Raw genomic sequence first — 20655 nt, 5'->3', positions numbered from 1 at the left:
TGGATCTTAGAGAGATAGGATGGGATGGTATGGATTAGATTGATCTGGTTCAGTATAGGGACCAGTTGAGGGCTCTTGTGAACGCGGTAATGAATCTTCGGGTTCCATAAAATGCTGGGAAATTCTTGAGTAGCTGCAGATTTGACTTCTTCTCAAGAAGGGCTCAGCTCCATAAGTAAGTATGTGAGTGGTGCTAAGGTATATGTACCACCTGCTTTAACACACTAAACTCTGCCCGCAGCCTGTGTTTATGTGTTCCGTGTGGTTCTCACAATAAACAGACATCGTTTCCTTCATCGGCTGTCTTTTGTGATGGAGAAGTAATGTGTTTCCTATGAGGTAGGAACTGAGAATTTATATATTATATAGAAGATAGATCCTTTTTGTAATAAACTATTTAAACTTGCAATGAACTTTCCCATTTCCCCTATCACCACACCCTTCTCATACAAATGACTGTCGCGTTTGAATTGCCGAAATCAGCCTTTAAATGGTTAATTTCGACAAATAATGTACAGTGAGGGTCTGCACCAGCAGCTGTCTGATTTTGTTTGAAATAGGATCAGTACCTCTACTTCACACAAAGCCCAAATCGAGCTTTATCAGTTTTGCTCAAAAATGGAGCATCGTATGTACGACCGTTATAACAAAATATAGACCCCACTGAAATTTAAAACTTTCATTTGTATAATGTTTCCATATTATGAGTATTTAATAAAACAGGGCTAAAAATGGTTTCTGGTTGTGCAGTACACGCTCAGTCAGTGAAGTGACTTGGTATGACCTTATTTATCATAATTCTGTCCCATGAAAGGATTTAGTTCCTTATTGGCCATCAAAGCAGACCGGCTCTGGAGCTCAAACAAATTCCTGTTCATTGAGTGTTGCGCTAAAACAGCCTGAGTATGAAACTGACTATTTGCCTGAATCTAGTGTCGAGGTTAAGAGGTGTTTACATTTTCCTCCACTCACATACAGAGGGTCCGGATTGAAGGTATCCAAAATAAAATCATTATATCTCAGAAAGAATTCGTTATACACATTAATGGGTTACCCCATCACAAAAGGAAACTATCAAAGTTTTTTTTTCTGCGTATATAACTTTCTCAGTAAATTTAAATGTGGGCTCCCTTGGTGGCAGGACAAATATCCATACTTGAAGCATGTTTGGTGTTACCGTAGCCACAGCGTCCCTTATGCGGGCTTTCAGGTGTTGAAGGTCGCAGACAATGTTCTTCACATAACCCCACAAGAAAGAATCCACTGTGGTTAAGTCTGGCGACATAGGAAGCCAAGCGATTAGTCCACTTCTGTCGATCCATCTCCCAGCTATCTCTCTCTGTCCAGGTGATTCCTAATATGGAAGCAGAAATGTGGCGGCGCTTGCGCGTAAGCCGGGCATGAAAAACTTTCAGAGTTTCCCTTTCCGATAAACCGGATACGTGTATGACAATTAGTTTCCGAGATATACATTTTTTATTTTGGATACGTTTCATCCGGACACTCTTTATATATATTCATGGTGCGGTGCTTAAACGCAGCTACAGCTCTTTACTTTATGCCTTTTGTCTTTACCTGTAGTGTAGGTCTGTATCTGCAGTTACTGAACTTCAGCTTGGATGAGATATGTCGGTTACTGGTCTATGCTGATGGTCCTTACATATAAAGTGTAACTAAAAGGGATGCGGACAGATTTTTAATAAAGTGTAACTAAAAGGGATGCGGACAGATTTTTAGGAGCGAGTTCCACGTACCAAACAAGAAGAAATGCCCATATCAGTATATGTCTGAAAACATTTAGGTTGTGAGTTACAGCTGAAAGAATATTGTATAGAAACCAAGAGCAGTTCAGCGTCAATGCGTGGGCAGGTATTGTTAGTAACTTTTTGGTATGCCCACATATTTTGCCAAATAGGCTTACAGGCAAACCCTACCTAGATTTTTCTCTTACATGATCTTTCAGATCTACTGGAAGATGTACCACTGACGGTCAGAGCATGCATATGGTACATACAGGATACTGCTCCACACATTTTAGCCGTGGTGTGAGAGATATTCTCGATAACATCTATAATGACTGATCGATAGGTAGGGGAGGACCCACTGCATGGACTCAACCCTCGACACTTTCGATCCTCTGGACTTTTGTCTGTGGGACACATAAATTCCCTGTGTATGCAGCTCCTATTTACAACGAAGAGGCACTTCACTATTGTAGATGCCTGTCAGAATATCCACAACTACCCTGACGATTTTGAACGAATGAGGCAGTCCATGGTAAGACGTGTCGAGGAGTTCCTTGAATCTCATGGAGGATATTATGAGCACTTATTATAAATGAACTGTATCAACTAATGTTTCTGAGCACATGTTGATATGGATTTCTTTTCCTTTTATGTACTCGTATGAGGAACTCCTGCACAAGATTTGTCTGCACCTTTCAGTTATATTCTGCATAAAAGCATAATTCTTGACCTTCTGTCTTTATGTATTTTAGTTGCTAGTAGCACGAATAGGCACAGGAAATATCAACAGGCAGCCGCAGGTGAACGTATGTTTGTGTCGGTATTGCAGTGTCTGTCTTTGCTGAACAATTACTAATTATATCCCTAGATAGCAGCACAACTTTTTCATTGCCGTGTTGTTATTCTGCGAGTCTTATTATCGTAACCTAGTACAAGTGTAGCTGTCTTTCCACTGGCCGCGCCATAACTGAAGCGGTTAGTTGCTGGCTTCCCACTGCAGCAGCCCGGGTTCAATCCCGGGTCTGGTCAAGTGGGATTTGTGGTGGACAAAGTGGCGCTGGTGCAGGTTTTCTCCGAGTACTTCGGTTTCCCTTGCCAATCTTCATTCCACCAATTGCTCCACAAGCACCTTCACCTATTGTCTGGGGCTGGTACCATAGGCCTCTTTTTACTTTTCTGTCATTATTAATATAAATAAATTTGATGCATTGATTTAAAATGCATATCAGAAATCTCCCAGTAATCCTCTTGATACTGATACTAGATACAAATGTGTTATTAAGCCTAGAGGTGTCCTTGCCTTAATTAAATGTTGTCAGGGAGGCGCTAGAGTTCGCACACCGGCAACTTGGTCTCGCCGAAGAGGCCGACAGTCCGAACCTGCGAGCAGAGGCATACCTCAACTTGGCACGGGCACACGAACGCTTGGGTGGCCTGGAGCGTGCACTTGCATATGCTCGCCACTCCCTCTATAACGAGTGTGATCAGTGTCGGACAGCAGGGCATGTGCATCTCACAGTGGGCAGTGTCTACTTGGAGCTGGCCGGCTTCTGCAAGGCGTTAGAGGCCTTTCAACATGCCCACAAGATTGCTCAAGGAATTCAGGATCCTGCCCTGGAACTTCAGGTGATAACCAGATTCATTCTATTGTATTCATGCCTCAGATGAAACTGCTTTCTTTGGACCTGAATATGGGGTGTGAATGTTGGTGTTTGACACTGCCAAAAACATTTTGTCATTAGCGAGTTAAGGTAACTGGGGAATATAGAAAGATACATACTATTTTCCCTTGTCTCTTCTCTTAAGGGTGTTTGCTGCTCAGTTGTCCACCCCATCCATCTTACAGATATGCCAATGTTAGATCTCTTGGTAGACAAAAGTATTCATTTCCTCAGCACTTTGTTTTGTCTTTCTTCCATGCAGATAAATATCGAAATGGCAGAGTTTTCCTAAGGCAACAGATTGCTTCAGTTTTCTGTAACCTCCTTATCCTTCACAGATAAGTCTATCTATATTTGATTGTCAGAATTTTCTGTCTTCGCTGCTTTATATCTCTGTCTCTTACATTTCTCTTCAGAAAATGGGCTGAACATGGAGTTGTCAGAATCTTCAGAAGAGAATAAGAATAGTCCTTCCTTTTCTCTTCAGTTCTGCAGAGCAAATTTTCAGAATTCTTTGAGGACTGAATGTAGTTCAAAAAATGTTATCACTACAGTTGCCTTTTCCTTTCCTCCTGAGTGTGTGCATGAACATGTGCATGATTTCTTAGCAGTTGGCTGGGTTCAGAAGGAGTTTTCGGTGTTTAATTTTCTGCCTTATATGTGCTCATTGGACTTTTCCAAATTCCAGAAAGCATAACTGCTACCATTGTCCTCTTGTACATTGATTCTCATCATGACAGACCAAAGGGAAGTTCAAGGATGAATCAGAAATTTATTTCAATATGAACAGTGAACGTGACTATATAAGACAGATGTTCATGTGATAGACAGTATGTGGCAGCAGCTGCATGAAAATTCACAGCAGCTGGTTAAAATGGTACTACCGTTGCAGGAGTGGTTATTCCTGGAAGTTTAATCAGTGATTCTATTTTTCCAAAGGGTTTTCTTGAGGATAAGTTCATCAAGAGTTTGTCGTGTATGATGTAAAGGCCATGACATTCCAGGGAGTCAAAAACTGGTGCCCTGATTTTGAAAGAGGTCTGAGAATTATCAAAGGTCCTTCACTGTCAGGCAAGCAATATGAAACATGGATAAAGAGAACAGAGTGTTGATGCGGTTATTCTTTATACAGACTGATGAGTGAAGCCACTAGAACTATTTGGGAATTTCATATGGTCTCATCTTCGAAAGCATGCAATTTCCCAAATAAACAAGAAAGTCAAGGCAATATTGACTGAAAATAAGAACATGCTTAACATCTTTTGGGACATTGAAGGGGTATTCCTTATCATCTTCCTTGAGCACAGGGCCACCATAATCTTGGTCCCTACTGTATAACACTTATGAAACTGGAAGATAATATCACAAGGAAATGCCCCAATCCCCTCCCAGATGGAACAATCTTGCTTCATGACAATGCTCTCCAACATGCATCTCTCCAGACAGTGAACTGCCTGCAGAAGTTTGGTTGGGAGGTTCTGCCTGATTCACCAGAAAGTCCAGATTTGGCCTCCAGAGACTACTTTCTGTTTGGACCATTGAAAACATCTTGCTAGCTGCTGAATCAAATCAAATTTGGTCATTATGTAAGCAACATTGGCTTTGATCTAGGCACTAGGCAGTGCCTAGATACTTCTTCCAAGACAGTGTCAATAAAATTGTATATGGTGGCAGGAGAAATATCTCATTTCTACAGTACGGATTATTAACTTGATTGCATAATATTTTAGTTTTACATATGATCTGTGAAAAATAAATTTATGGAAATAACTTTTTGATTTGCCCTTATATTTTATTGCAGTAGGGCTACAATCTCTTCAATGATTGTCCTTTCCTTGGTAGTAGTAACAAACTGTTTCACGCACTGCAGCAAGCTTACATGATGATTTCATGTGTAAACTTCAACCCATTCCTGCACATGCTCATATGTAATATTCTCATTACATTCTAATCATTTTGCATACATTTATAAATTTCTTCCTCACTGTGGAACTTCTGGCATATGATCATGTGATACTGCATAATGTAAACAAAAGCAAAATTGTAAAGGAATGGCTAATTTGAGGGAAAATCCTGCAGGTATATGTTGGGCTGTCTGAGCTGTTCGGGAGACTACAGGATGCTGATAAGAGTGCTCGCTATGCAGCAAAAGCATATGACTTGTCAAGAAGTTTGCAACTGGGTGACCTGAATTCCCGCCACCACCGAGCCGCTCTGCTGCAAATGGCATCAGCGCTACGCAAACAGGGAGAGCTGGGGGATGCACATGACTACTGTAGTGTAAGTAACGTGTGAAACTGAATTTCTGTGACAGAGTGACACACGAACTAGCAGAGACCAATGAATAGCTGAAAAATACTCCTGTGAACCATACTGCGACCCTAGTCAGGTAGGAGCTCTGAGGAAAAAAAAGGAAGGTCTGCCGAAGATGGAATATTCCTTTATGTCTGGAATTAAAATCAGATCCATTCATAAATACTGCTACAACTTCCATTCTTCCACTCCTGGACTCCTGAAACTCCTGCAGTAGAACTATTTTACATTTCCAAAATTGATTCTCCACCTTGCTTTACTTTCAGTATTGTTTGTTACCAACACTGTGATAGAATTCTTGCCATCTTTATGTATCTATAAAGAAAAGATACTCTTTACCACTTGTTTTCATTTCGTACTTTCTTTCTATTGTTAGTGGGGTGGGACTAAGTCCCTTGTACTGCGGCCACTTCTGGCCTATTGTACCAGCCCCAGATGATAGGTGAGGGTGATTGTGGAGCAATTGGTGGAATGAAGATTGACAACGGAAACCGAAGTACTCGGAGAAAACCTGCCCCAGCACCACTTTGTTCACCACAGATCCCACTTGACCAGACCCAGGATATTTTCATTCATTTTAAGGATACTGTGAATTATGGATAGATTATAAGTACTGATCATGTCTTAATTTCGTACCTTCCTTAATTGTAATAAAAAACTTGTCTACCTCAACAAGCCAACACCTCCCGGAATTATAAACACTGGAAACACTGTCTCAGGTGATATAGATACATGAAGTAGCAACTAATGCAGAGCTACAGTAATTAAGTTTACAACCCCAAACTAAGCAAAATGTACAAGTAGAAGTGTTATACAGGAATCTCTTCACTTACATGAATATCATGTGAACATTTTTAATGAAGACTAAAAAATATTTAAATGATATCTCTAAAACAAAAGAGAAAATGAATATGATTTGAAACAGCTAAAATTAATGGTATAAATTAGCAATAATTTTGAGTTATGCTACCACATTTGGGAACACAAACACAACTATCACGAAAATTAGGGGATACTTTCACACTGTCCATTCAACCCTCAGATTCTAATTTATTTTAAGAGTGTCAAGGCATAATTTACTGCTTAATAGTTTTGCAGCCACAAAGTTAATAAGATCTAAAATTTTTTGACGATGCTATGTTAATATAATTCTGTTTCTGGACATTATCCATCGCCCTGGTTTTCATTTAAAACCCATTGTTTCAGAGACTGGGTTCTAAATCAGTCTTCAGGTGAAAACCTACTCAGTTGTGCCCAGTCAATAGAGCAAGTCCCTCTCTCCAGATCAGGGATACTCTGATCCAAAAAGTTGTGTTTTAAATAAAATAACAGGATGATGGATAATGTCCAAAAATACAATAATTGCACAATGTTAATATTTGTGCATAAATAGTATAAACTTACAGGCTACAATGGAAATATTTACTGATAAAGGCTAAAAATATTCCCATTGCCCTCTCAACGAGAGTAGATCAAACTGCAACATTTCATTGCTTTCTGCATTTTTTTGGCTATATTCTTTATTGTTGGTTGGTTTCCAATGGCTGCATTTGGGATCATTTAATCCATTTGCTTTTTGCTTCCCAATAGAGAGCACTCAAGTTCTGGAAGCTTTGCCAGGTTTGTTGCTCATTTTGCACTACCCAGGGGACACGTATGACTTAAAGAATGTCACGGACGCGAGCAACTTTGTCCCCCATATTCTTTACTGTTACTTCATTAGTTTTTCAGTAAGTAGACCTAAGTCCCATAGCATTATGATATGAGTTTCATTTCATCATGTCAGTTGCATTTTGTGAGCAGACTTTGAAAAGAATAAAATAAGCCACTGAAAAGGACTCAGATAATTGATTTTCTGTCAATAACCATACTTCTAATTTTACACAGCTTATGTGTATGCACACAAAATTATATGCTGTATAAATGAGAGACATAAGAAGTTCCAGGTGGAATCCATAATGCTTAGAATATTTCTATCTTCTGGGACATAACACCATGTAGGCCACAGAAAATGACCAGTATTTAGGAGAAATATCTCTCCTCCATCTTCAGGGCTGAAGAATAAAATAAACAAGAAATTGACATGAAGCAGGAAGCATGCAAAGCAAGTGGCTTGCAGAAATATGGGATTATATAGACACAGATGAGAACTTGGAAGCCAACCCATCAGTTCCCATCAGCTTTATCAGAGAATAAGAGTGAATCAGTAGGAGTCAAGAGAAGAATTGAACCAAACGAACGCATGGAAGCTCATATGCTTATACAATATTACATCCTGTATTTTTGTTCTGTTCACAAATCCATGCCAGCTCTACTATTTACACCCTCTAGAGAAACTTGCAAGAATGTGGCAGGTGCCTGCTGACATGTTATAACTTTCTGAAAAGAATATCTGTTATTATGAAGACAGAATCTTAGTCCTGTTACTTTCTGATTATCCCCTTTTTTGTGTTATTTTGTTACATTTCCTCTTGTTGATTAAGGAAGCAACACGACTGGCACTGGTGTCTGGGGACCAGGCCACATATGCCAGAAGTATCCGAATCATGGGTGATATCTACCGGAAAAAATCTGAAATAAATGTAAGTATTTTAATAAATCTCACCAGGTAGTTTAGAATATATCGTTATAATCACTAAAGGCTCATGACAACTGTATGTCTGTTCTGCAGTATTCATGCTGGATATTTGTCTTTATCAGGGATGTATTTAACACATAAAAACTTCAGGTTGGCTCAAATCCTGTCTTTATATAATTAGTTGTGATTTTACAGATGGATTATTTGATATTTATTTAATTCTTTTAATTAATAGCAGCAGGCAGGATAAAATCAGAAAATGTATGAATAATAACCCCATATTCTAACCACTAGACACAAGGACAACTTTCAATGGGTTGTGAATTCAATCTAGAACAACTCATTAATTCTGTGGTGGTTAGTCCTCCTGAGCTAATAACTAATAAAGAAAAAGGGCTAATAGCTGCTTAGTTTCTCCAATTTCATGGCACTCTGCAACTACTGTCCTTGTTATTTGTATGGATGGGTTGAGATGTAGTACAGGTGTCCCAGTAGTGGACAGTAAGTGAAGACATCTTTACTATTCTAATGTAAACAGTCCCCCCCACCCCAAAAGAGAACTTTTTAAGAATCTATTACTACCTTGGTTAAAACATATACTATTCAAAGAGTCAAAAGGCAAAATTAAATGGCCCCCAACTGAAGTGGCAGCATTCTGCTACAAATACTGATAGTTAACTGAAGTTGAAAAACTAGTGAAGAAGAAGCTTGGAAATTATGGGAGTGAAATATGCAGCCATAACTGCAGAAAGCAATTCATGCAAATAGTTTCCATGCAAACAGCAAACCGCAGTGATACAGAATGTTAAGTTAAGACTTATACAATCATTGCCCTGTAGAACAGTTGAGATTTATTTATCGACATAATTTTAAATTTTATGTGAATTACACTGTTCATTAGTCATAAAATAAACATTGTGCTCATATTAAATGAGAAATAAAACAGTTTTCATCAGACATACATTCATAGTTTATCTACATTCAAAAATATTTCTGTAAAATCAAAGAGGTGTACAAAGTACAAGACATGTGTGCTCCAGCAAAATTTCGAGGCATGTCTGCTTAAAGATTTAGTACCACACCATGAACGCCTATAAGGGAATGGAAATATTGCTCCACACATTCTTAACTTTGACACTAGATGGAAATGAATGGTCAGGATCAAACCTTGGACAAGAGGCTGAGTAGGCCCAGAGCCTACATGGACAACGTGATGAAGAGAAAATCTCTGTCCCCATGTGGAACTAAGCAATAATTATCAGTCATGCTGACTGAGGCACAATAAAATTGTTGGTATTATTGATGGTGGTAAGCTGAAAATTGCAAAGGTACCATCTAGCAGCATGAACATCAAGCAGAATTTAATGAATATCAGTTGATTGGCTCAGCAAATATTATTAAAGAGGACAGATATGTGGACGATGAAAAGGAGTTGCAAATTTGCTCAGAACTTTCTTGTGGCGTATTCCAGAAAGCGTACCGGCAGTATGAGAGTGCAATGGGATCAGCAGCAGGAATGGGTGACAGACTCTGTCAGATGGAGGCTATGGATGGAGCTGCAAGATGTCTAGAGGCACTAAGACTGCAACAGAAGATATGCAATTGCCGCCCTCTGGAATTCAACACCAGGCTTCTAGAGGTTGCTAGTTCTGTAGGGGCTAAGGTTAGTAGCATGGAAGAGTTAACCCATTGAATTTCATTTTAGGTGGGAATGAATGAGGATGACTGATTAAGGAAGGTTCTATTCAATTCACATAAATGGTTGTTGTTAATAGAAATCTATTTCCTTCAATCACAAAGTGGTTTCTTTTGTATGTAAATTGTGGAAGTATTATGTTAATCCAGTCATTCATGTGAATCAGAGTAATCTCACCTAATCCAGGTTACAGCATCTGCCTTGTATTCAAAATGCACCTTGTTCAAACCTCAGCTTCAAATGGCTCTTCAAGCTGAGGATTTCCATTGCTTTCCTCATATACTCCAAGTAAAATATTGTCTACATTATTCACTTTCTCATGCGTACTATGTGTTGTACCCATCTCTTCCTCCTTTATATAATCACCCTAACAGTGCTAGGCAAAAAGTATAAATTATGAAACTCTTCACCATGTAATTTTCCACATTCTTCTGTTACATCTTCTTTCTTGCATCAAGACGTTCTTATGACCACTTGCTTCTTAAACAGTACTGTGGCATGTACAGCTGTTTCTATGCAATAGTCATGTGAAGAAACACATGTTGCTTGGTAATGGTCGGTAGACATGTCAACAATACCTGGGCCATTGCTAGGCAACTGCTCAATAAACAGGTTCCTGCAACACTGGATATGCATGCAATGGTCGAGGTATTTTTGGACTATAACAATGAAATCGGTGTTTTCTTTGTGGTTCATGCCGAGTTATAAGCAAGGTCAGTCAAGTTCCAGAGTTGTCAGCAGTTTAGTTGTGTAAAGTAATGTGAAGTAGCTGGTCAGTGAGTGAGAGAGTTCAGTTGTCAGTTGTCAGTTGTCAGTTAGCCTGTGAAGAGAAGACTAGGAGGTTGGTGTGAAATGGCTGCCAGCCTGGGACCCAGTTAGTTGAGTTGTCACTTGACAAGAGTTCTGCATGTATGGCCATGAAAAGACCTGAGTGCAGGTAGATGAAATATCTCCCTCAGTAAAATCTGTTGCCAGGAAATAGCTAGCGGAGAATGTAATAGACTAGTCTCTGTTTGTCAGTGATCTATAAAGTGTACTTCTGAGTGGTGTATACAAGTAGTCAATAAATTCAATAACCAATCGAACCCCCATCTCTAGTCACTAATACAATTCTTGTACAAGTGATAATATCACTCTATGTTCATTTTTAGAGCTGAAAGCCATGTGGAACCCTTATAAAATTTGTAAACTTCTTATGTTTGTATATTTTAAAATTTAGCTTTTAGACAGGGTATGGGAAGTGCTCTGATTTCATTAGAATTTTCATATGACCAGCTGTTAGTGAGAACAGTTCGAGTCCGCCTGAGCCGCATCTACCAGAGTTTGGGTGATGATGAACAACAAGCAGTACATGAACGGCTGGCACAGTGTTTAGAAGAGGAGCTGGAATTACAGTGTGGTGCCTGCAATTTGCCATTTGGGCTGGATTCTGACAGTTTGGAGGCATTACCTTGTTCGCACATACTCCATGCCAGGTACGTTCTTCTCACTACTACAAATATATTTGTACAAATATTATGTTTTTGGACATTATCTGTCATCCTGTCTTTATCTAAAAACCGTCCTGTTTATTATTCAAAACACAACTGGTCCAGAGATCGGGACTAGCTCTATCAATTGGGCCCAACTGACTAGGTTTTCCCAGAAGATGGAGACAGAATCCAGTCTCCGAAACAGTGTGTTTTAAAAAATAAACAAGACGGTTTTTAGATAAAGACAGGACAATGGATAATGTCCAAAAACATGTCACAATAATATTTGTACTAACATACCATCGTCACACACTTTAAGATCTTTAAGATATTATTTCATTCATTTTTTAATTTAATTTTTCCTAAAATTTCAGTTTCCAGTTGGGCCATTTGATGGGATGTGAACTATGGCCTTGTGTTTTACATTAATTATGGCTATGTCATTGTCAGATAGTGTTGTACCACTCTTGTTCAGCGCAGAGCTCAGGTCACACCAAATGGTTGTACTACCACATTTCTTATAAATTATTGGTTAGAGCCAAACACTGTATTACCATTTGGAAGAACACACATATCAATATTTCCAAAAACTCAGTATTGCCTATGTCTACTATTCGTTACAAAGGCAGCCAAGAAAAATTTAATTGCTTTCTTAAGAGATATATTAGTATAACTTTCCTAAACTTTGATACCGTTATCAGTAAATAATAAATTCTCTGTTTTGTGTACATGCCTTTGATGCTTCCACGAAATAAGTTTTACTGGTGAGACAGATTCCATTGTTATTCAGTATTCAGCAACTAACAGCGGTCTACTGTGCTGAGCAACTTCCTCCCTCTTAACCTAGAGTTTGGGGGGTGATCACTGCCTTTGTATCTGGTTCCATTTTTGTGTTCCCAATGCCCCCTGGGTTGTCCAAGCTTTAAGCATTACTCAAGAAAATTTGGTATATCAATAACAACAACATATTTTATAGCAAAAAACACCAAAAGACTTATAAAGCACAATAATGACCATATCAATAATAACATAATAATAATCTGACTCTTACTGTACAACATTTGCAGACAATAAGAACATTACAAAACTCTGACCATATTTGCATCTTTGGAACATTAACAAACAATTAGCATGTAATAAAACATGACCATATTTATATCTTTGCAGCATTTGCAAACCTGTAACCCTGACTAGCTAGGTCACTTCAGACAGAAAACCCAGAAAAATAATGTAACTCACCACTCAGAATAATACTCTATTTTCACATTGAATACAATCCCAAATGTGTCAACAAACGCCTGAACTTGTACAAAAAAAAAACATAGAAAAACCCTCATTAAGTTTTCAAATTCAATTGTACAAAATAGGGCAGTACAGGCCCAGTCACTTAATAAAATAAGACCCCATCAAAATCCTTGTTTCAGATATTTACCACTGTTTTAGAGGAACAATGGCAATGATCTACAAGAATGCATGGTGTCACAATCCAGAAAACCATAATATTCACAGACACGGCTGTAAGCACCTTACATCCCCCAACACTAAATTTCTTGAAACTGAACCTCTGAAGACAGGCACTGTAAAACATAAAGCAGATATACCTGCATAGAATATATCAAGATTGATTTATTCACTCTTTCTTTGAATGATTGATTCTTACATTATTTAATAATAGTATTTCAACTGTAGGAGGGCACATAGTAGTGTAGTTGCTTGAGGCACTATGCTACAAGCTGGAAGGTCACAGGTTTGAATCCCAATGAGGTGGATTTTTTCAGTTGCACTATGGTTGTGGGGTTAACGGAGCCTCTAATATGAATGAGTACCAGGAATCTTCCTGGGAGGTAAAGGGCAGCTGGCACATAAGGCTGTCAACCTTACAGCCATCTGTGAACCAACTGTCTAGAGAAAATGTGGAAGCCTCGACTTCTCACAACCCTATGGGCCTTCACAGCCTGTTACAGGAATAGCTTTACATTTTACTTTTTCACTTAAACTGTAGGTATTATATTATATCACAGACTACAATGCAAAATATTAGTGATTATATAAGGAAATGGATATTGGTTGTCATGGTCTATATCAAGCTTCTGTGCCAGTATTCATGTGGAGAAATTGAGGAAAAACTTGGTAAACCATCAGGATATCTAGTAACCCAGCCAAGGTTCAAATTATATACCTCCCACTCATGAGTCTAATGCTTCACCACAAAATAAGCTGTAAGGTACCTGAATCACATATATTGCTACACAAACAATGTCTGAATTTCACTCCTTTAATAATGTAAATGTCTGTTTGCACATAATCCAGATGTGCTCATGACATTCTGAAGCGCCGAGACAAAAAGAAGAAACGCATCTGTCCAGATTGTCACCGTTCAGTAAGCTCTCGGCTGTATCTCTACTGTGATGATCCCCACAGCATGAACCAGCATCACTCCACTTTCAGCCTTGCAAGCCTGAGTCTCAGAGCAAGTAGTCTGACACTCAATAGCCATCAAGCAACTTCATCTGTTTAAGGTTGGAACCACTGCCAATGGTATCGAAAATTCAATCTCAGAACTGATAAGCTCATAGTCATGTTACATTTTCTGGAGAGGTGCTTGAATTAAGGGATGCTCCAAGTGTAATCGTATGAGAATGAGTATTCTGATGGGGATACGTATTGTCATACTAAGGATGAAAATGCTTGGTCCATAAAATTCAGTCTAGAGGATGCAGAATAAATTTAAATCATGATATCTGTGAATGTAAGTCCCACATTTTAAGGAAATGCTCACCATATATAGTGTTGTCTTTGTTGTTATGTTTTATGAACATTTATGAATATTATTAATAGTTTCCTAACTTCTCACAATCCAAAAGTGCACATAAATGTGGTCAGTTGTTGAAAACATTACTGTAGGAAAAGTAGCATACATGGTTCTTGTACAAGAAGCAAATATTGCCACAAATAAACCATTTCAACAAAAATTAGAGATACTGGAAGTATTTTCAATCTAACAGAGTGAAAACTGCAATTAGCAATGTAGGTAAACAAAATGTTAGGAGATGAACACACATTGTGTGCTTCCTCTTCTCTCATTTCTGATATCCCTGACATATTTAAACTAAAGTCCTGATCATTTTACTCAACAATTTATTTTCACATGTAAATCTATACAAGATTAATTGAGAAGTGTTATTAGTAAACATGCATATAGCTTTTTTTATTATGTATACTGAACAAAATATATTTGACCATTATGCAGTGCTCATACATTCAATTATTTCATAGTAAAAATTTTATGGTTTTGGAAACATAGAAGAATCTTGCAGAAAACTACCCACAAAGACACTACTGAGAGACTAAAAAGAGCACAGTGGCATAGGCTGTCAGTTATAGCTAGAGACCAGATGTACAAAAACAATTTGGAATGTAGGACAGAGGGACAGTTCTTGATACCTCACTTGGATGGCTGGTACAAGAAATACTGTAAGTGACAGACTCTCTACATACTTCCATTAGACACTGTAATTACTACAACACACATACAGGAATTCTACCTATAACTGACAGTCTGTGGGTGATCCTATTTTTCTCATTGATATATATATTTTTATATAAACAGGAACAATACCACAGCAGAGTTTTATCATTTTTAATGTGTTATATAATCATCAATGTTCATGAATAATTTGATTTTCCAGATCTCTTTATACTATTTCATTACATTCTCATCAGTACATTTGTCTCAGAATATTTACCTGGTTTGACACCAATTTTATCATCTCTGGAGAGATATTAAATTAATATTTTCAAGCTTTCCAACTTCTGTATTGACAGTAATCTGTATGTAGATTTAGGCTCATTTAAACTGTTACTATTTATCCCTTTGTCACGCCAATTAAATCCAAATGCACCTAGTGCAGTAGAAGCCCTTTAAGTATTCATAACCCTGTGAAACCTACTGTATAAGTATGACAGATTTGATGTGTTGTAGAGAACTTCTTGAATAGCTCAGCAATTATAGCTTCTCCAGAAGAACTCCATCTTGGAGTTGGTCAGTCAGTTAGTTACACAACAAAATATTAATTTTATCTTTCATTTAAGTATTCACTTTTAAATACCAAATATAACCAACTGGAAAGCCAATGTTGAAGAAGATGCAAAAATGATAATGGATATAACTTAATATATGCAATGACTCAGTCCCATTAATTCATGAAGAGTTTTTACTAACAGGATATAATCACTTACTTGACTGTTCCATTGGAACAAGGAGCTGTTTCCTACATGCAAAGTCATCCAAAATCAGACACGAACTTCTTTAAAAACAGCCACATGTTTTCGTATTGCACATTGTTTTTTTTAAATTGTAACTTCATATGCATGAATAGATGCATTATGAATCCTGAAATACATGAGTATAAGCAAATATGCTGGCTGTAACTGGCACAAACTTAAAGTGTTCACTTCACCTCTATCTATAACTGTACTCATTAAAACCATTATTAAAGTTACATTTTGTACAGTAATGAATTTAAATCTAGCACTTCCAACATATGAAGCAAAGTGTATAACTTTACTCCTGAATAGAAAAACTCTGAAATTTAGTATACTAAAATATAGAGCTGCATAAGTACTCGTAATATATTTGATAAGCAAGGAACCAGGTTGGAAAAAATTCACACAGTGTCATAAAATCCACTTTGGTACTTGTTGATCATTAAGTAAAAAATATGTAATATGGAAACGTTATATATAACAAACAATAATCTTCTCATTTCCACACAAATTTTGTCTGAAGTAAATATAAAGTTTTTTACTTCAGATTCTCACAGCACTGACTTTGAAGAATCATATCTTCCAGGGTGAATTCCATGTAGTCCAGTGGAAATTCCCTGACATTCCTCAGACATATCAGCGAACTTTTACTTAATTACACAGTTTTAAAGACCAAAAGATAAGTACCCTTGAATATGAAACTCTTTCAGCTGAAGAATCCTGGACAATGATGTACAGAAATTAAGAAATTTTGGGGACTGCAGGAAAAACACTGTAAGAGAATATTTATGAAGACCTTAAACTAAATCAATTGTCCATATTATCCAGTTATAAACAAAACTAAATTTTAGTGATAAAGGATTTGTAGTAAATTAATTCAATCAGTCTGGAGTGCCATTCATTAGGACCAGATTAAGACTTTACAAGACACTAAGCTATGATAATGATGAGGCCCCTATGATGTTCTTTTCAAGTACTGTTGATAAAAAATACATAAACATTAAAAATGTTTATATTAGTAATTTCATGGCAGACCTTTTTCATTATAGAATATACTGTATTACTTCAAATAGAAGATGCCCTGAAATTTAAGATACATCCACTTTTTAAATGTTGCTTTCAGGAAAAAATTAGAAAGGTGCACATTTCTCAAATTTAACAAGAAAAATGTGAGAAATGTGTCTTATATTCAAAGTAATACAGTAATTTAACAAAATCATAAAGAAATATTGTTTCAAAGAAGTACCATATTTTGACAAAAAGCAATGTAAATAAATTACCAAGTAATGTTAATTTATGTGTGAATATGTATGGGTATGTGGAATTGCACAAGTACATTGCTTGGCAAATGTTCCACACCTCTTCTCCACAGGGAGTGAAGCAACCACCTAATTTGTTTTTGATTGTCACGGCTGTTCCTGTTTATGATGTTTCCATCCTTCCAAACTGACTAGATGTAGTTGGCTATTTTTATCTTCCAAGTTTTAGAGAAAAATGTTCTGTTTGACTCGTAGTTGATTTTCTTTCTCAGTATTTGAAGACACTAAGCTCTAACTTATTTAGATTATACAACAACTGGCACTGTCATTCATACATGCTCACAGAGAGCTGGACACAATAATAACCATTTCCACAGTGAATGTGAAATACACCTATGAAGGAAAAGGGATAATTTTTGTGCATTTTCTTAATTATACTGTAAAGGAAGCAATTCTGCATGTAGCATTAATATTCTGACAACATCCATAAATATTCTTTGCCAGTATTATTGATACTTGATTCAACCATTTTTTTTTTCACCAGTAGATAGCTGTATGATGCTATTATTATTTGATCACAGTACTGTGAACACTGGAGAAAGTATTGAAAGCTTTGAAAGTATTAACATCCAGTTTGTTACTAACAAGAGTGATTTTGTCTGCACTGCAGAATTGCAGAATACTGAATTTGCTTAGCTAAAAATTTTGTAGTACTATGTAAGTCCACTGGAAATCAAGAAGAATAGCAACCTTGCCCACTGCAAGAACTGTTACATGATTATATTGCCTGCATTTTAAGTAGAGGTAGCAATTATTCTCTTTCAAATTATATTTTGTAAGGAAAATACTCCAAATATGTAGTTAAAGAATGTATGATAACTTAACATATAATATTTTCTGAAGAAGAGCCTATATGCCTGCCAACAAGGAAAGGCTCATATACATATTCCATCATCCTGTGGAGAATTTGAATATTAACTTGCCATTATTTACCAGTTCTGGAGGAATACTGAATCATGAAGAGAGTGACACAATGGTTTTGCTGTGCATTCTTTGCAAGGACATAAAATGAATTAATAATGAGAACATTATGTGTGTCTGTCTGCCAACCAGATGCTTCATGAAATTATTCATTGCAAGAGAATAAAATTTGTTATTGCCCCTCTGCACCAAAGTTGTCAGGCAGAGGCAGCGGGATCCCCCAAAACACTGGTACCTACTTACCAAACTACATGGAGTAATAACCCAGAGGATTATAATTTGGAAGTGTAATTTTATTGTGTATCAGTATAATTTACATAAAACCCAAATAAAACTATAACTTTTCCCAAAAGCAGTTCATAAAATTAAAATGGGCATATGTTATTAAAATAAAAAAACAGATTATTATAATTTTTGCCTTTTATTTGTAATATGTTTTGTAATATGTCAGAATTACAGGTTCCTCCACTCTTAATTAGCTCTGACACAAATAAACTTGCATTGTACTCTACATTACCTTGGCACTAAATTGTGCCACAAGTTAGTTAAGTTAAAAGTAACAAAGAAATTAATTTCTATCTGCACTAAATGAGACCGTAGAAGACTGAGAATTAATTAAGAACAATTTGGAAAATTCTTGTATTCCATTCCACTCCTCTTAGAGTCATACAAGACCATTGTAATTGTGTCATGAAGCTGTGATTTGTATTCTGACCCTTTGGTTTTATTTAGGTTATAATTAGTGATGGCATTGGTACTACTTCAGTGGGTTCCAACCTCAGATAAGAATCCAAATCACGATCATGAAAATACAAACTTATTTAATACTGAAAAGAATCCAAAAGTATAAACATAAGTCTGACAGTTAGGACATCCTGTCACTGATCAGTTTAGCATGACAATAGAAAGACAGCAATCAGTGGAATATTTCCACTACCCACACAAATGAATGTATGATATTCAGGTTATCTCTCTTCACCCACCTAATGTTTCATCTGCCATTATGTCCCCTTCTCAAACCAAACGATGTATTTAAATGTAATTTGGATGGAAAGTCTACAATGAAATATTGTCATGCATATTTAATATCTGTTCATATTAATCTAATAAAATTCTACTTTATGTAGGACCCTAAATTATTTTTTTCTTGTGAGGTTAATATATGCTAATGGGCCTAGTTCTAATAAATTAAAGAAGAAATTTTTGATAAACTATGCTCTGCACTGCACTAAACTGAACTGGGTTTGCACAAGATCTTTACCATTATTGTTAGATGTATCACCCTTCAAGAAATTTCTAGGAAGAAACTGGATGGCATCAAATTCTGGTGTTTGCTGAGCAGTTTCCAGAATATTTCAGAAAAGGTGATCTCAATATTTTGATTGAATAAGAGGCATATGCGGGCCAGGGAACACAATTTGCCTAGTGCTCACATCTCACTACAATATCATTATGATAGCCATCACCATTACACACCACTGTCACTGCTCTTTTATCATCTCATTGTCTTTGCTATTATTGTAATCACTACTTTCTGTACTTTTATGGCTTTCATAAACATACTGAAGTTGCATTATATAAATTCAGCTTCTTTTTAATAAATGAACTATAGTTGATAGGCATCTTGTAGTAATCCAGTTCATCCACATTTTATGAAATGTATGTTCTGTTTCAGTTAAACCTTCACTTTCAGTTTGACCTTGTAACTTACTACTCTGATATCAAGACATTTAGACGCTTTTCTTCTGTTATCTGCATCTGCTAAAAAAGTATAGGCTATATTTGGAGAGGATAAATTTCTGTAGACCAGGTTTATAAATTCATTAACAACATATTCTTATCAACAAGTAAAATTAGGTGAATTAACAAGAAAAGCAGTTAGTTTAATCATAGTAAGTGGTTTTGTATATATATTTATTTTCCACATTTCACTTTTTTTAATTATACATGTAAGAGAAATTGGAAAAACTTGAAATTAACACAATAATCTCAACTCCTTCACATCAGCAAAACATTCCCAAAAGCGAGCATAAAGAATCTGAGTACAGACTGCCACACTATGCCAGCAAAATTAATTTGTACAATTGAGGTCTAATATAACTACATAAAAACTTTTTTTCTAGCGTATGTAATATAAAGAAAGGATGATCAGCTACAGACCCAGCAACCATTCAAGCAAATCTGGGCCACTGATTGCCTTCCTCTAGGTACAACCTTGCGCTGCATACTCACTTTGCCTACTTAACTTCTCTAATGGATTTTTTACTTTTTTTATTGCTAGTGGGGTGGGACTAAGTCCCTTGTACTGCGACCACTTCTGGCCTATTGTACCAGCCCTGGATGATAGGTGAGGGTGATTGGAGCAATTGGTGGAACGAAGATTGGCAGGAGAAACCGAAGTACTCGGAGAAAACCTGCCCCAGCGCCACTTTGTCCACCACAAATCCCACTTGACCAGACCCGGGATCGAACCCGGGCTGCCGCGGTGGAAAGCCAGCAACTAAACACTTGAGCTATGGCGCGGCTTCTCTAGTGGATGAAATAAGGTAAATTTTTTTCTTAATTCTCTTAGTGGGGGGTGGAGTCCAACTGGGTTCACTCAGCACGGCAGACACTGATTGGCTTACTGTAGCCTGCCCCGGATGATTGTGATGATGGAGAATTTGGTGGCATGAAGATTGACA

At 37.0% G+C, this 20655-nt stretch overlaps 1 protein-coding gene across 1 annotated transcript in view; it reads left to right on the top strand.

Annotated features, from left to right (window-relative positions):
• Positions 1-20300, top strand: part of LOC111873072 (43 kDa receptor-associated protein of the synapse homolog) — a gene marked incomplete at its 5' end in the record, with an annotated part of 26175 nt that extends 5875 nt beyond the window's left edge. The window contains 6 exons of the mRNA XM_023867459.2: positions 3065-3371; positions 5486-5686; positions 8203-8301; positions 9769-9960; positions 11269-11468; positions 13776-20300. Coding sequence (XP_023723227.2) covers positions 3065-3371; positions 5486-5686; positions 8203-8301; positions 9769-9960; positions 11269-11468; positions 13776-13983 — 1207 coding nt within the window. The remainder of the gene's footprint in view (positions 1-3064; positions 3372-5485; positions 5687-8202; positions 8302-9768; positions 9961-11268; positions 11469-13775) is intronic.
• Positions 20301-20655: the final 355 nt, after the last annotated feature.

Source organism: Cryptotermes secundus, unplaced genomic scaffold, assembly GCF_002891405.2.
Source record: "Cryptotermes secundus unplaced genomic scaffold, Csec_1.0 scaffold120, whole genome shotgun sequence".
In the NCBI taxonomy this organism is placed as follows: domain Eukaryota; kingdom Metazoa; phylum Arthropoda; class Insecta; order Blattodea; family Kalotermitidae; genus Cryptotermes; species Cryptotermes secundus.
Note: the sequence above shows the minus strand (reverse complement) of the source record. Positions and strands in the feature narration are given on the sequence as shown.